The sequence below is a fragment of the Schistocerca cancellata genome, chromosome 3 (assembly GCF_023864275.1).
Source record: "Schistocerca cancellata isolate TAMUIC-IGC-003103 chromosome 3, iqSchCanc2.1, whole genome shotgun sequence".
NCBI lineage: Eukaryota > Metazoa > Arthropoda > Insecta > Orthoptera > Acrididae > Schistocerca > Schistocerca cancellata.
In genome coordinates this window covers 383,133,477-383,151,853 of record NC_064628.1, presented here as the reverse complement: position 1 = coordinate 383,151,853, position 18,377 = coordinate 383,133,477, and the positions used below count along the sequence as shown (strand labels likewise).

Genomic DNA, 18,377 nt, shown 5'->3' with positions numbered 1-18,377 from the left:
AATAGTGTAAATTCGCGTAGTCGTCTGTCAACTGTTTTTGTTTTGAACGGCCAGTGTCGGTTGGTCACAGTCAGTGTGCTCCCTGCCGCCGTTGGATAAGCAGCTGCAGCAGCAAGTCGTATACTCCTAGCTCACTCATTTGTTACATAGTTTAATTCTTAATTTCTTTGCGTGTTTTTGGTACTTGCATTGTTTAATTCATAAATTTCGGGCGTATTATAGTATTTGAGAGTTGTAGCATCGCGTTTTAGTACCTGAATAGTGTAAATTCGCGTAGTCAACTGTCAACTGTTTTTGTTTTGAACGGCCAGTGTCGGTTGGTCACAGTCAGTGTGCTCCCTGCCGCCGTTGGATAAGCAGCTGCAGCAGCAAGTCGTATACTCCTAGCTCACTCATTTGTTACATAGTTTAATTCTTAATTTCTTTGCGTGTTTTTGGTACTTGCATTGTTTAATTCATAAATTTCGGGCGTATTATAGTATTTGAGAGTTGTAGCATCGCGTTTTAGTACCTGAATAGTGTAAATTCGCGTAGTCGTCTGTCAACTGTTTTTGTTTTGAACGGCCAGTGTCGGTTGGTCACAGTCAGTGTACTCCCTGCCGCCGTTGGATAAGCAGCTGCAGCAGCAAGTCGTATACTCCTAGCTCACTCATTTGTTACATAGTTTAATTCTTAATTTCTTTGCGTGTTTTTGGTACTTGCATTGTTTAATTCATAAATTTCGGGCGTATTATAGTATTTGAGAGTTGTAGCATCACGTTTTAGTACTCGAATAGTGTTAAATCGCGTAGTCTCCTTCCGCCGCCGAGCAGTGTGTCAGCAGTGCACAAGTGGCAGCATTACTGCATTTACTAGGCAATCTTGTATTTTAATAACCGCTTCAATTTTGTGTCGTTTTGTTTGCGCTCTCTGTAGATTAGTTCAGACGTTCTTTGCACAGTTTTTAGCATGGATAGGGACTGCAACTGCTGTGTTCGGATGCAGGCTGAGTTGGCATCCCTTCGCTCCCAGCTTCAGGCAGTGTTGGCTTCGGTCACACAGCTTGAGGCTGTTGCCAATGGGCATCACTGTGGGGGTCCGGATGGGGGTTTGTCGGGGACGGCCAGCTCGTCCCACGCATCCCCCGATCGGACTACGACTGTGGTTGCCCGGGATACTGCCCGCATTGAGGCTGATCCCTCACCTGTGGTAGAGTGGGAGGTCGTCTCAAGGTGTGGCAGGGGGCGAAAGACATTCCGGAGGGCTGAACGGAAGGCCTCTCCAGTTTGTCTGACGAACCGGTTTCAGGCTCTGTCTCAGGCTGATACTGATCTACAGCCTGACATGGCTGCTTGTCCTGTTCCAGAGGTTGCCCCTCAGTCTGCAAGATCCGGGCAGTCGCAGAGGGTGGGCTTACTGGTAGTTGGGAGCTCCAACGTCAGGCGTGTAATGGGGCCCCTTAGGGATATGGCAGCAAGGGAGGGGAAGAAAACCAATGTGCACTCCGTGTGCATACCGGGGGGAGTCATTCCAGATGTGGAAAGGGTCCTTCCGGATGCCATGAAGGGTACAGGGTGCACCCATCTGCAGGTGGTCGCTCATGTCGGCACCAATGATGTGTGTCGCTATGGATCGGAGGAAATCCTCTCTGGCTTCCGGCGGCTATCTGATTTGGTGAAGACTGCCAGTCTCGCTAGCGGGATGAAAGCAGAGCTCACCATCTGCAGCATCGTCGACAGGACTGACTGCGGACCTTTGGTACAGAGCCGAGTGGAGGGTCTGAATCAGAGGTTGAGACGGTTCTGCGACCATGTGGGCTGCAGATTCCTCGACTTGCGCCATAGGGTGGTGGGGTTTCGGGTTCCGCTGGATAGGTCAGGAGTCCACTACACGCAACAAGCGGCTACACGGGTAGCAGGGGTTGTGTGGCGTGGGCTGGGCGGTTTTTTAGGTTAGATGGCCTCGGGCAAGTGCAGAAAGGGCAACAGCCTCAACGGGTGCGGGGCAAAGTCAGGACATGCGGGGACCAAGCAGCAATCGGTATTGTAATTGTAAACTGTCGAAGCTGCGTTGGTAAAGTACCGGAACTTCAAGCGCTGATAGAAAGCACCGAAGCTGAAATCGTTATAGGTACAGAAAGCTGGCTGAAGCCAGAGATAAATTCTGCCGAAATTTTTACAAAGGCACAGACGGTGTTTAGAAAGGATAGATTGCATGCAACCGGTGGCGGAGTGTTCGTCGCTGTTAGTAGTAGTTTATCCTGTAGTGAAGTAGAAGTGGATAGTTCCTGTGAATTATTATGGGTGGAGGTTACACTCAACAACCGAGCAAGGTTAATAATTGGCTCCTTTTACCGACCCCCCGACTCAGCAGCATTAGTGGCAGAACAACTGAGAGAAAATTTGGAATACATTTCACATAAATTTTCTCAGCATGTTATGGTCTTAGGTGGAGATTTCAATTTACCAGATATAGACTGGGACACTCAGATGTTTAGGACGGGTGGTAGGGACAGAGCATCGAGTGACATTATACTGAGTGCACTATCCGAAAATTACCTCGAGCAATTAAACAGAGAACCGACTCGTGGAGATAACATCTTGGACCTACTGATAACAAACAGACCCGAACTTTTCGACTCTGTAAGTGCAGAACAGGGAATCAGTGATCATAAGGCCGTTGCAGCATCCCTGAATATGGAAGTTAATAGGAATATAAAAAAAGGGAGGAAGGTTTATCTGTTTAGCAAGAGTAATAGAAGGCAGATTTCAGACTACCTAACAGATCAAAACGAAAATTTCTGTTCCGACACTGACAATGTTGAGTGTTTATGGAAAAAGTTCAAGGCAATCGTTAAATGCGTTTTAGACAGGTACGTGCCGAGCAAAACTGTGAGGGACGGGAAAAACCCACCGTGGTACAACAACAAAGTTAGGAAACTACTGCGAAAGCAAAGAGAGCTTCACTCCAAGTTTAAACGCAGCCAAAACCTCTCAGACAAACAGAAGCTAAACGATGTCAAAGTTAGCGTAAGGAGGGCTATGCGTGAAGCGTTCAGTGAATTCGAAAGTAAAATACTAGGTACCGACTTGACAGAAAATCCTAGGAAGTTCTGGTCTTACGTTAAATCAGTAAGTGGCTCGAAACATCATGTCCAGACACTCTGGGATGATGATGGCATTGAAACAGAGGATGACAAGCGTAAAGCTGAAATACTAAACACCTTTTTCCAAAGCTGTTTCACAGAGGAAGACCGCACTGCAGTTCCTTCTCTAAATCCACGCACCAACGAAAAAATGGCTGACATTGAAATAAGTGTCCAAGGAATAGAAAAGCAACTGGAATCACTCAACAGAGGAAAGTCCACTGGACCTGACGGGATACCAATTCGATTCTACACAGAGTACGCGAAAGAACTTGCCCCCCTTCTAACAGCCGTGTACCGCAAGTCTCTAGAGGAACAGAAGGTTCCAAATGATTGGAAAAGAGCACAGGTAGTCCCAGTCTTCAAGAAGGGTCGTCGAGCAGATGCGCAAAACTATAGACCTATCTCTCTGACGTCGATCTGTTGTAGAATTTTAGAACATGTCTTTTGCTCGAGTATCATGTCGTTTTTGGAAACTCAGAATCTACTATGTAGGAATCAACATGGATTCCGGAAACAGCGATCGTGTGAAACCCAACTCGCATTATTTGTTCATGAAACCCAGAAAATATTAGATACAGGCTCCCAGGTAGATGCCATTTTCCTTGACTTCCGGAAGGCGTTCGATACAGTTCCGCACTGTCGTCTGATAAACAAAGTAAGAGCCTACGGAATATCAGACCAGCTGTGTGGCTGGATTGAAGAGTTTTTAGCAAACAGAACACAGCATGTTGTTCTCAATGGAGAGACATCTACAGACGTTAAAGTAACCTCTGGCGTGCCACAGGGGAGTGTTATGGGACCATTGCTTTTCACAATATATATAAATGACCTAGTAGATAGTGTCGGAAGTTCCATGCGGCTTTTCGCGGATGATGCTGTAGTATACAGAGAAGTTGCAGCATTAGAAAATTGTAGCGAAATGCAGGAAGATCTGCAGCGGATAGGCACTTGGTGCAGGGAGTGGCAACTGACCCTTAACATAGACAAATGTAATGTATTGCGAATACATAGAAAGAAGGATCCTTTATTGTATGATTATATGATAGCGGAACAAACACTGGTAGCAGTTGCTTCTGTAAAATATCTGGGAGTATGCGTGCGGAACGATTTGAAGTGGAATGATCATATAAAATTAATTGTTGGTAAGGCGGGTACCAGGTTGAGATTCATTGGGAGAGTCCTTAGAAAATGTAGTCCATCAACAAAGGAGGTGGCTTACAAAACACTCGTTCGACCTATACTTGAGTATTGCTCATCAGTGTGGGATCCGTACCAGATCGGGTTGACGGAGGAGATAGAGAAGATCCAAAGAAGAGCGGCGCGTTTCGTCACAGGGTTATTTGGTAACCGTGATAGCGTTACGGAGATGTTTAACAAACTCAAGTGGCAGACTCTGCAAGAGAGGCGCTCTGCATCGCGGTGTAGCTTGCTCGCCAGGTTTCGAGAGGGTGCGTTTCTGGATGAGGTATCGAATATATTGCTTCCCCCTACTTATACCTCCCGAGGAGATCACGAATGTAAAATTAGAGAGATTAGAGCGCGCACAGAGGCTTTCAGACAGTCGTTCTTCCCGCGAACCATACGCGACTGGAACAGGAAAGGGAGATAATGACAGTGGCACATAAAGTGCCCTCCGCCACACACCGTTGGGTGGCTTGCGGAGTATAAATGTAGATGTAGATGTAGATGAGTAGCTGCAGGTGTGATGCCTGAACATCGGCGTGCATTATGCTTGCCATAGAAGCCTGACTTACATCCTCTGTGAGTGGTATAAATAGTAACTGGTGGGTTACTACAGAAGGTGGATGATAGGTCAAATTTTGTAATACAAAACTGCTATGATTTAAATCATGTAGGAAAACACTATGCTTAACTTGTGTTAACAATCAGATGAGTCACTATGTTAGATTCAGCATAAGCAAACCAAACGGCTGGAATACTGCATAATTCCTTGTCTACAATATAATGGTGGACAGAAAAGAGTGTGAGTTTCACATCATGTTCAAATTATGTTTCGATGTTTTTTAATGTTTCTTTCTTCATCATCAAGAATGTTACCAAATATCTTTTGGCTTTCTTTCTCGAGTGTTCTCACTCTAACAAACAGTGATTTGTACCAGATAAGGGATTATAAAATAAATTTTCTCTTAACAGTGCTCCATCTAAGGGATATTGCACTCTCTTAACAACAGTGTGCTGTGAAATGGCAGTAGTTTTGAGATTCATGTGATGATAGAAAATAGGACTTCTTACAGGGTAAACTGGACATTTACTCCATAACTTAGACTGAAAAACAAGCAGGGACAAAAGCAAAAGGTAATTCACAGTAGATGATTAAACAAGATTTTCAAACCTGACACAAAAGGAGATCAAACAAGTCAGGAGGAGAAGGAAAATTATCATAGTTCCTGCCACACCAGGCCCATTAGAAACAGGGGGGCTTTGTGAAGCATGGTAGGCAGATAGAGCCATTCTGCTATTTAAAGAAACCACGGGCAACACAAATCAGTATGGTTAGATTGGGTCTGCAACATTACAGCAGGTGATTGTGAATTAACTGAGATGTGAAGATAAATTCTAATTTAAGGTGAACATTTAATCAAGGCTATGTACCCTTCAATGGTACACATGTGATAAAATGGTAGCTGCAGTTAAAGGCAAAAAGAGAAGTCCTGTAACAATTACATGAGCTGCTTTACCTAATGATATGACAAACCTGTTATCAATTACCAACAATACTTCTAAGATACATTGCTCACTAATCTACTAGTTACAACTGTAATGGAGCTGCCTCTCTTTTCCTCCCTTGGTTTGTTTAACCGATCTTTCAGAAAGATGTCATGAAGAAAACAATTTCAACATGACTATAATGAGATGGCCATATACTATGACAGAACTGTTGATACACAGTGTAATGTGCAAACTAAATTTAAATTATGACTAAATTCAAGGATAGCAAACTTTTTTACCTGCAAAAAATTGAATGGATACTTACCTAACAATAAAGCTCTCCTCCCCTTCTTCCTTCTCTCCCTCTCCACTATTGCTCTGCTGTGCCTTCTCTTTCTGTAATTCTGGTATCCTCATATCGTCATCTTGCTGTACAGGTGTTCTATTCTCCCTACTCTTTCGAGACTTCTTTGTTTGCTGTTTCAACTTGAGCTCTTGCAGTGACCAGTCCTGATCCCACATCCAGGTGTCACTCTGATATGCATCATTGTGCATGAGTTCACATGCAGTGTTGGCGCACTTTGCAAGTAAGAACTGAATCTCAGAATCCAATTCTTCAAAAGTTGCATCAGCTTCCATGATGTAACGATTCCATGAGTCATCAACAGGTAAAAAAGCTGTGCCCAGTTCCAGCATGCCAGCAAGGGTAACTGGGTGAGGAAATCTTTCCAAGAAGAGTGGTAGAAGTTGTTCCAATACTGACAAAGTGGCCAACACATCACTGCAAATGGAAGAAAGTGTTAGTGTTATTGACACGGTGTATGTAACAAATATGCAGCTGTTCATCAGATTACAGTTTTCAACTATTACCTTTAAAACTAAAGCCTGAAGAGGCTACTGAAACAATTAATTAGTGTAGGAAATGAACAAATTCAAATTTATAAATAACATAAAACACTGGATTTTCTTCCTTTCCCCAATGTCCAGTAACTCTCGTACATTTCCTTCTATTCTCACAGGTAATATAATACATACTACCACAACTACAACTATTCATCAGTTTTACAGTAACTATTGAAAATTTAAGTAAATAAAGATACATCAGGTTTTAATTGCCAATAAGTGTAGATACAGACACAGACAAAACATTCTACAAATGTCAGGTTTCATAACTAGAGATTTTTTTCATTCAGCAAAAAGAGAGGATACAATTATTGGAGTTTTCTAAGCAATTTGAGGATAAAGTACAAAATCAAAGTCAGCTTGCCAGGTAGAAACATCAATTGAAGAGAAAAGTGAAATGAACAATGGAACACATACAATATATCAAATTTGAGAACCATAGTGGTTAGTGGTGGCACAGATGGCAGTAAAATATAAGAATAGGACACAGTAAAAATATCAGAAAGATGAGATGAAAATGAGGAATGACAGAGAGAAGAGAGAAAGGAAGGGAGATTTAAGTTTAACATCCCATTGATGGGAAGTCATAACAGATGCATTCTTCTTTAGTTCTGGACAGGATGGAGAAAGCACTATCCATGGGTGTTTTCAAAAGAACTATTCCCGTATTTGCCTTAAACAATTCAAGGAAAGTAAGGAAAACATAAATCTAGATGACCAGACAAGTATCTGAACCAGCTTCCTCCCATATGTGAATCCAGCAACTTACCATAAAAGAGAAAGAAAGTAAAGAGTAAAAAGCAGCAAAAAATAAATAAAAAATAGTAAATATGAAAGAGATGTGAAAACAGAAAACTAAATAAACAGAATACAGTGGAAGCAACAGTAGCTAGAAGAGCACAGGAGGCAACAGGAAGACAATAAGTGATCAACTGAAGGTGAGGCCAGCTGGGAAGCATGAATCGAGCTTGTACTGTACAGAAAGCGTCTAATTACAAATATCTTCTCAGTGTAGGCAGGAACAATTCAAAATCACCCATAAACTGAAGTAGGGAATAACAAACCTTCTTGTAATATGGACTCACAGCATGTATCAATCGTCTGTACTGCAGGTCAGCACTTACCTGTAGGAGGTAAAGTGTGTGGTACTGCCAAAAGACATGCATATATTTGTAAGTGCCACAATTCCTAACTTTCTGAAAGTATTATTATTTGTTTACAGGGTATCATTTTCCATTTGTGGCTGTAGAAGTTTTTATTCTGCCGTTAGAATTTTCGCATTACGCAATTGTCAAGCAAAAATATTTGATGCCACCTAATGCCACATATAGGTTGTGTGGGTATTCTTACTTATAACTTATATTTGTGACCTTACACAGCATCAAACCCCTGTACTTGACAATGGCACAACATGAAAACCACAACAAACATACGTCGAAAGTGGCGTCTTTTAAATACTCTGTTGTGTTATGGCATAATATGTTACTTACATTTTGTAAAGCTTAAACACTGCTTTTTGTGTTCTTTGTCTTCTTAAGTTAAAGGTTTTGTGTGGCACTGAGTGAAGATTCCAGGAAATGCACACTGTACATGCACACATGTCAGAAGGTGTTAAAATCTAGCTTCTGGTCGCTGCCAGCCTGCCTCTATGCTTCAGATCTGAAACAATGCTCCAAGAGGCTGAGGAACAAGTGAGGAATATTTCCAGTTACCCATTGTTCCAAGTTAGCTGTTATAGAGAACATGAGTTAAAAACATTGTTTCAATTTTTGTGTGGTGCACTCGATGCCTGATGCATGTGCTTGTGCGAGCCACATGCGCATTTACTTGGGCGTATATCAAATGTGATATGACTCACAGCAGTAACCTCACCTGCATCATATAAGGAATTTAAAGTTTTTTTTTATTCTGTTATTCTTGAAAAGAATGTAAGCAGTTCCGTTGTTTATCAATTCCTGTTCTATCAGTCCCTTTCTTCATCTCTATGTTACCAGCGAAAGAAAAGTTAAATTTGATCTTTCCCATATTTTATCCTGTCTGTCAAGCTAACGTATGTTTTTCAGCTTTTTAATCCACTTTACATAGCTTGAGAAGAAGACAACCATTAAATAAGGTGCACTAATACTGAACTAAACTACAGCAAATACACTATAATCAGTGTGAAATAAAGCAATGTAGAGTATCTCCATTTGCTTTAGTATCTATATTTAGGGTAAATGAATACTAAATTTTTCCTCTCACAATTTCCTTTCAATAAACAGTTATCTATAAGAAGTGATCAAAAAGTTTCCATTTGAGAGCACTGCTGCTGTGTATATGCAACAGAGCAAAACTCCATTGCGAGTGTATAAACACAGGCATGTACACAAGAGATTAGTGTGGCATTTGCATCCTTCCAATGCATGTGCAGTAAATGCAGAAACACGAACTATGGCAACATTTTTACCAAGTGATCCAAACAGGGCCAAATTGCTGTCATTCTTTCCTTGGCTGCCAAAAGACAAACATCAGCAGACATCCACTGTAGAATGAAGAATGTGTACTGTGCAGCTTGTCTGTCAAAAACCATTGTGGAATGGTGTGTCAAGTTCCAGGTGCTTGCAGTTTGACACAAGACACTGCTCTATCTGGGAGGCTGGGCACTTGAGCACCTACCCTATAGTCCTGGTCTTTCCCCTTGCAATTACCGCAACTTTGGTCCCTTGAAAAAGTCCTTGAAGTAGTGACGAGTCCTGCCAGACAAGGTTGTGCAGCAGGCAGTTATGGGCTACTTCATGTAGCAGGACGCAGTGTTTTACCTCATGGGTATCTTCAACATGGCACATAGATGTGTTGCAGCCATTGTAGTAAGCGCTGCTTCACGCAGTGGAGAATAGCAAAACAGAGGCATGCCGGCGACCGAGGCGTTGCGAAGTAGGTAGGCACAGGTAGGCAGCAGTCTATCCGCAGGCTGATGCAAGGACGCACACAGACCGAGCGCCGAGCGAAGCCTGGAGAGTGCTGAGTAAGGTGAAGTGAGGCCAGCATGCTAAGTTACACTGCAATATACTGTGGGAGTAATAACAAAAAGCTACCACTGATGGTAAAAAACGTCCTCCTGCCGTATAGAAATAGTGGAGCGCATGCAACAACAGACAGAAGCCATCAGGAAGCAGTTTGGATCTGAGGACGGACGTGGTCCGTGTCTGAATGTTCAATCTTCGTAGGTGACGATTCCAGAAGTCTGTTCCAGTTCGCAGGAGTCATCCGTTCGCTGCCAGATGTCAACTTCAGCTCTGGAGGTCGACCCGAGTTTGGTCAGCACCATGGCTGACTAACTACAGTGAGAACTTCCAGCAGGACCGGCCACAGCGCAGTATTGGCCACAGGCGCCATCGGGGACAGACGCCCGGACTTCACAGCAACCCAGCCCCACGGCGCGTGGTCCGTCCATGACGGGACCTCGTGGACATCGCGACTGACAGCTTCCCAACTGCCGGTGCAGCAGGCGTCGGCAGCTGACCTCATGGTGACGTGACTCCGTGGGCGTGCCGTACTGGGGCGCCGAGTTCATCTCAACCACAGGGCATCCTGGCTTCAGCGGAGCACTGGTGGCCTGAGGCTCCCGAGTACGATCAGCGGTGCACGTCGCGCGCATTGTCGGAGAATCTACATAGCAGCAGCCAGGCGGAGAGATCCGAAGGGCTGGGCAGCAACAATGAGGGAGAAATTGTAAAGAAAGTTCAATAAATAATTGTAAAACTCCACGGCATCTCAGTCTTAGGCGCAGCCACTGTGTCTGCTGCTAACAAGTGGTGCAGAAGTCGTAAAAGATGGGATGATTGCCTCAATGCTCACGGTGATTTTGCCAGATTGGCATACCATTTCTGGACTACCTTCTCACAGCAACTATTTGAGTGCCTCTTACAATAAACATCCAAATTAACTGTGTGCTCCCACATGTTCTGCTGAGTTGCTCTTTACATTTTATGCACATTTCAACGACAGACCCAGCCATCTTCTTCAGGTACTGCAAGTTTTGCCATTATGTGTACTTGCTGCCAGAATGTGAACTGTTGTTAGCTTGTGCCACTATTTATAGCTGAGTTTGGACCCCAATGCCCATAATGCCCTCTGATGCTCTTCAGTTTTTCAGAGCTTGCACTGATGTTCCATAAAATGCAAATCTCTCAGCAATTACCACCTCTGGAGGATGTGATAGCCTGCAAGATCTTAATAAATTATAAGAACATAGGCTTCTGCAGCCGGTGTCATGGTGATTAAATTTTTCTGGGTATTATGCTGCATCATTGCTAAAAAGCTAACAACAATAATAAACTAAAACTGACATTTCGGACGAATTGCAACGGCCTTCCTCAGTGCACGACTGGTTTTCCATGGTGATAGGTGCTTCTATTTATTACAGATAATTGATGTCTGACGTCACTGTTGTAAAACTTTTAATTGGCCCTCTAATATGATTGGCTAGTCATGATGTAAGGGGAGACAGAGGGAAGAAGGCTATTCGTGGCTGTCCATGTCATCAACGATTGGTAGCTGTCCGCCAATCAGTGTTCGGCTTCTGGTCGGCTAGTTTTCCTCCTGGTGTGCGCAAAAGTGGACTGACAGTTGCCCTACAGCTGTTTGTGCAGATACATCCGTGTCCCGTGTAGCTTCTGCCCCGCGACTGCTCCTGGCCCGTTGGACTGGGATGGCCGGCAGCCAGGACGCCGAGAGTTCATAGCCACCTTCTCTGCTGATGTTCTCAGGCTGCTTAATAATTTCGATCGTCTCCCGTATTTTGCATTCTCGCATCCACAATTCTTTCACCAGTACTCGGACTTCCTGGGACCTGATAGGTTGTCCACAGTCATGGTGGTGTTCCACTATCGCCGATTTATTATGTTGTTATAATCATACATAGCATTCGTGTTCTGCTACTCATAAGCTGACAGGTCTCCCTGTTTCTCCTACGTAGGCAGCTCCACACTCACACCGTAGTTTGTAAACACCTGCAGTGTTAAGATTGTTGACTACATCCTTGGTGGAACCTATCATTTCATGGATCCTGTGACTGCTTCGAAAAATTGGTTTGAAACCTTGTTGGCGGAGGACATTGCCTAGCCGTTCACTGGCGCCTTTTACATATGGTAAGTGTACCTGTGGAAGCTTCTCTTCTTTGCCTTCTTCTCATGTTCTGCTCCCTTTGGTTTTAGCTACCTTTCCTATGATGTTGTCATCAGAGCCGCTGGCACGAAAAATGTGTTGTAGCTTCTTTAATTCTTCTTTGATGTTATTTTCAGTGCTTATCTGGTAGGCTCGGGCAGTTAACGTATGCAGAACCAAATACTTTTGAGCTGTGTGGTGGTGGTTCTCCGTGTGCAGGTACCGATTACTGTGCGTTGGTTTCCTGTACACTTTGTGTCCCAGTTTACCTTCAGTGGCTCTGTATACTTCCACATCCAGAAATGACAAGGTACCATTGTTTTCAGTCTCATGTGTGAACTTTATATTTTTGTGTACGCTATTTAAGTGCTGGAGGAAGTTTCCTAATTCCGCTTCACCGTGAGGCCAGATAACAAACGTGTCGTCCACATATCGTAGCCAACAACTGGGACGTAATGGAGCAGAAACTAGGGCCGTTTGCTCAAAGGCTTCCATCAAGATGTCCGCAGCTACAGAGGAGAGCGGGGAACCCATTGCCACTCCATCTAACTGTTCGTAATGTTTTCCCCACCAGGTGAAGTACGTAGATGACAGGCATAAGCACACCAGATCACAGATATCTGGTGGGATCCAATCCTGTAGAATGTGCATAGTCTCCTCAATAGGTACATTAGTGAAGAGAGACTTGATGTCAAAACTGACCATGCCATTAGGTGCTCATTCAGGTTTTGAAGACCACATTGTTATTCCATGAAAAAACATTCTCTCAGCATTTTATAGCTCTGATGGATGATACAGCTGGTGAGATTTTAATAAATCCAGTATCAAATCCCAACCTTGCTTAAATTGAAATCTTTCTACCAGTTCATTAAATTTTCCAACATATTTGATCAAGCTGTCCCAGAAACTTGGTATTTCATTTGCTGATTATACTTGAGACAGTGCTCAGTGACAACTGATTTTATTGGTTGCTTTAGCTGGGTGATCTGCTGATATTCTCTGCACATCCCATTGACTGTTCTACTAGTCTATCCCAAGTAAGACATGAGTCATTCACACTGAATTTCAGAGACCTAGATCATCTTAACATTACATCTACATTGACAGGACAGAAATACAGTGAACACCACATTACCATAGGGGACTGGGCCAGCATAAGGCAGATACGCAATCCTTGACTTTTCTTTCTTTTTCTTAGTCTCAAGCTCTTCTTCAGGCATCAATTTTGACTGCAACACCACTCCATTTGTCAATCTGAGTAACTCATTTCATCAGAACACTATTAGTACCTGTTTTAATTCTTCAGTAAGGCTCTTCTTGTCTAAGAGCATTTGGGCTCTATGACCAGAGTCTTTAGTGCAGAATTTCTGAGTGACAGATGGTAATGGCTCAAGGTGTGGAGAACAAAGGTCAATGTGTGCGAGTTTTCTATATACACAATGACCCATAGATGCATCCATTCTTCTCTTCTCTAACATCTCAAGGAAAAGGAGCTGGCCCCCTTTTTCATTCACGAGGAAGATGACTGGATGATTATTTGAAATATGATGCACAGAAATCAAAAGAACTACTCAGCCAAATACCCAAAAGCGATTTGGGAGACAATCTGAGCAGCCGTCTTAGGTTGTTTGCAGGTGATGCTGTCATTTATCGACTAATTAAGTCATCATAAGATCAAAACAAATTACAAAACGATTTAGAAATGATATCTGAATGGTGCGAAAATTGGCAGGTTGACCCTAAATAACAAAAAGTGTGAGATCATCCACATGAGTGCTAAAATGAATTCGTTAAACTTTGGTGACACGATAAATCAGTCAAATCTAAAGGCCCTAAATTCAACTAAATACCTAAGAATTACAACTACAAACAACTCTAATTGGAAGGAACACATAGAAAATGTTGTGGGGAAAGCTAACCAAAGACTGCATTTTATTGGCAGGACACTTAGAAAATGTAACAGACCTAATAAGGCAACTGCCTACACTACACTTGTCTGTCCTCTTTTAGAATACTGCTGTGCAATGTTGGATCCTTACCAGATAGGATTCACAGAGTATATCGAAAAAGTTCAAAGGAGAGCAGCACATTCTGTATTATCATGAAATATGGGAGAGAGCATCACTGAAATGATACAGGATTTGGGCTGGATATCATTAAAACAAAGTGTTTTTCATTGTGATGGAATCTTCTCACGAAATTCCAATCACCAACTTTCTCCTCGGAATGCGAAAATATTTTGTTGACACCCATCTAAATAGGGAGAAATGATCACCAAGATAAAATATGGGAAATCAGAGCTCGTACGGAAAGATATAGATGTTCATTCTTTCCGTGCACTGTACAAGATTGGAATAATAGAGAAGTGTGAAGGTGGTTCGATGAACCCTCTGCCAGGCACTTAAATGTGATTTGCAGAGTATCCATGTAGATGCAGATGTAGACGTAGATGTAGATGTAAAACATCATTCGTAGACTGAGCACTCACCCTGCACAGTAATCCATGAGCTGTGGAAACTGCTTCCGAATATCATCCAATGAACCCTTTACAAACACGTCCCTCAGGCTCTTCTCTGGTGGTGGCTTGTCAGGACAGTAGAGCTGGGCGATGTCTTGCAATGCATTGAGGGATCCTACCTGGCTCCATGGCTCATGTTCTGCCAAGCCATCCCGCAGCTGCATGCGCTGCTCATCTGTCACGCTGCTGACACACACGTGCAGTGAAAGCGTGTCGACAAAGCGTAGGCCAGTGTCACGGAAGCTATACTGTTCTCTCACACGAGCTCTGTCAAAGGCCGCGTGGTGTGCAACGACTACCCGAGGGCACTGTCTGCAACAAATTAACAGAGCATGTAACTTTCAACTTACATATGTGATCAGACTGTGATGTTAAGGTCTTTTACAAATAGATACAAAAAAAAAACATTATAGTTTAACATCCCGTAGACAACAATATCATTAGAGATGGAGCACTAACTCAGCTGGGGAAACAAGAGGGAAGAATCAGACATAGTAAAAGGACAAAGGGTAACGGGTAAGAGAACAGGCATGCAACATTACAGACCAATATCCTTAACATTGCTTTGCTGCAGAATTCTAGAGCATATTCTGAGTTCAAATATAATAAATTTCCTAGAGACCAAAAAGCTCATGTCCACAAATCAGCATGGATTTAGAAAGCATCACTTGTGTGAAACCCATCTTGCTCTTTCCTCAAATAATATATGCTGTGAACCATAGATGAAATGCAACAGGCAGATTCCACATTTCTAGAATTCCAAAAAGCATTCAATGTGGTGCCCCTTTGCAGGCTGTTGGTGATGGTTCGAGCATATGGAATAAGTTCACAGATATGTGATTGGCTAGAAGACTTCTTAAGTAATAGAACCCGGTATGTTGTCCTCATAGCGAGTGTTCATTGGAGACTGGTAACATCAGCAGTGCCCCATGGAAGTGTAATATGATCATTGCTATTTTCTATATAAATAAATGATCTATTTAAAAAGAAAGATGATGAGACTTACCAAACAAAAGCGCTGGCAGGTCGATAGACACACAAACATACACAAACATACACACAAAATTCTAGCTTTCGCAACCAACGGTTGCCTCGTCAGGAAAGAGGGAAGGAGAGGGAAAGACAAAAGGATATGGGTTTTAAGGGAGAGGGTAAGGAGTCATTCCAATCCCGGGAGCGGAAAGACTTACCTTAGGGGAAAAAAGGACAGGTATACACTCGCACACACACACATATCCATCCGCATATATACAGACACAAGCAGACATTTGTAAAGGCAAAGAGTTTGGGCATAGATGTCAGTCGGGGCGGAAGTACAGAGGCAAAGATGATCTTGAAAGACAGGTGAGGTATGAGCAGCGGCAAATTGAAATTAGAAATTAGCGGAGATTGAGGCCTGGCGGATAGCGAGAAGAGAGGATATGCTGAAGGGCAAGTTCCCATCTCTGGAGTTCTGACAGGTTGGTGTTTGTGGGAAGTGTCCAGATAACCCGGACGGTGTAACACTGTGCCAAGATGTGCTGGCCGTGCACCAAGGCTTGTTTAGCCACAGGGTGAGCCTCATTACCAACAAACACTGTCTGCCTGTGTCCATTCATGCGAATGGACAGTTTGTTGCTGGTCATTCCCACATAGAACGCTTCACAGTGTAGGCAGGTCAGTTGGTAAATCACGTGGGTGCTTTCACACGTGGCTCTGCCTTTGATCGTGTACACCTTCCGGGTTACAGGACTGGAATAGGTGGCGGTGGGAGGGTGCATGGGACAGGTTTTACACCAGGGGCATTACACCAACAACCTGAAAACAGCTTTTGCATCCCGTAACTACCCTCCCAACCTGGTACAGAAGCAAATAACCAGAGCCACTTCCTCATCTCCTCAAACCCGGAACCTTCCACAGAAGAACCCCAAAAGTGCCCCACTTGTGACAGGATACTTTCCTGGACTGGATCAGATTCTGAATGTGGCTCTCCAGCAAGGATACGACTTCCTCAAATCCTGCCCTGAAATGAGATCCATCCTTCATGAAATCCTCCCCACTCCACCAAGAGTGTCTTTCCGCCGTCCACCTAACCTTCGTAACCTCTTAGTTCATCCCTATGAAATCCCCAAACCACCTTCCCTACCCTCTGGCTCCTACCCCTGTAACCGCCCCCGGTGTAAAACCTGTCCCATGCACCCTCCCACCGCCACCTATTCCAGGCCTGTAACCCGGAAGGTGCACACGATCAAAGGCAGAGCCACGTGTGAAAGCACCCACGTGATTTACCAACTGACCTGCCTACACTGTGAAGTGTTCTATGTGGGAATGACCAGCAACAAACTGTCCATTCGCATGAATGGACACAGGCAGACAGTGTTTGTTGGTAATGAGGATCACCCTGTGGCTAAACATGCCTTGGTGCACGGCCAGCACATCTTGGCACAGTGTTACACCATCCGGGTTATCTGGACACTTCCCACTAACACCAACCTGTCAGAACTCCAGAGATGGGAACTTGCCCTTCAGCATATCCTCTCTTCTCGCTATCCGCCAGGCCTCAATCTCCGCTAATTTCTAATTTCAATTTGCCACTGCTCATACCTCACCTGTCTTTCAAGATCATCTTTGCCTCTGTACTTCCGCCCCGACTGACATCTCTGCCCAAACTCTTTGCCTTTACAAATGTCTGCTTGTGTCTGTGTATATGCGGATGGATATGTGTGTGTGTGCGCCAGTGTATACCTGTCCTTTTTTCCCCCTAAGGTAAGTCTTTCCGCTCCCGGGATTGGAATGACTCCTTACCCTCTCCCTTAAAACCCATATCCTTTTGTCTTTCCCTCTCCTTCCCTCTTTCCTGACGAGGCAACCGTTGGTTGCGAAAGCTAGAATTTTGTGTGTATGTTTGTGTTTGTTTGTGTGTCTATCGACCTGCCAGCACTTTTGTTTGGTAGGTCTCATCATATATATAATATATTTTTCCCACGTGGAATGTTTCCCTCTATTATATTCATATAAATAAATGATCTGGTAGAAAGGGTGGGCAGCCTGCAGTTGTTTGCTGATGCTGGTGTGATGTACAGGAAGGTGTCAAAGATAAGTGACTGTAGGCTGATACAAAATGACCTAGACAAAATTTCTAGTGGGTGTGATAAATGGCAGCTGCTTCGTAAAGTAGGAAAATGTAAGTTAATGCGGATGAGTAGGAAAAACAAACCCATAATGTTCAGATACAGCATTAGTAGTGTCCTGCTTGACAAAGTAATGTTGTTTAAATAGCTGGGCAAAATGTTTCGAAGCGATATGAAATGGATCGAGCATGTGAGGATTGTAATAGGAAAGGTGAATGGTCGACTTCGGTTTATTGGGAAAGTTGTAGGAAAGTGTAATTCATATGTACAAGCGACTGCATATAGTAAACTAATGTGACCTATTCTTGATTGAAAGAAGACATCAAAGCAATTCAGAGGCAATCTGCTAGATTTGCTATTGCTCAAGTGGGAATCCCTGGAGGGAAGAAGACATTCATTTCGAAGAACACTACTGAGAAAGATTAGAGAACCGGCATTTGAAGCTGACTGCAGAACAATCCTACTGCTGCCAACATACATTTTGCCGAGGGACCATGAAGATAAGATACGAGAAATTAGGACTCGTACGGAGTCATATAGACAGTCATTTTTCCATCATTCTACCTGTGAGTGGAACAGGAAAGGAAACAGCTAATTGTGGTACATGGTACCCTCTGCCATGCACTGTATGGTGGTCTGCTGAGTATGGATGTAGATGTAAAAGTAGATGGTCTTGACAAAGGAACCAACCACACATTTGCTTCAAATGATTTAGGTCAGGTTGTTTGGCGGAACCTTTTGAATGAAACTCAATATCTAGATCCACATTTATATTCCTCAAGCCATGAATTATAAACCACATTTCCTATGGATACACATTACGTATTTTGACACAGTCGTTTCTGTAGCATTCTGCCTCCTCATAGTGTTGATCATTAGCGATTCTCCTCACAGGGACAATTTC

The 18,377-nt window shown here is 43.5% G+C and overlaps 1 protein-coding gene across 4 annotated transcripts in view; it reads right to left on the bottom strand.

The window, feature by feature from the left end:
• Positions 1-18,377, bottom strand: part of LOC126175086 (DNA polymerase subunit gamma-1, mitochondrial) — a 150,172-nt gene that overhangs the window by 98,837 nt on the left and 32,958 nt on the right. For all 4 annotated transcript variants that reach the window (XM_049921626.1, XM_049921628.1, XM_049921629.1 and 1 more), the window contains exons 4-5: positions 14,334-14,675; positions 6,123-6,578 (exon numbers count right to left, since the gene is read on the bottom strand). In XM_049921626.1, the coding sequence (XP_049777583.1) occupies positions 6,123-6,578; positions 14,334-14,675 (798 nt within the window). The remainder of the gene's footprint in view (positions 1-6,122; positions 6,579-14,333; positions 14,676-18,377) is intronic.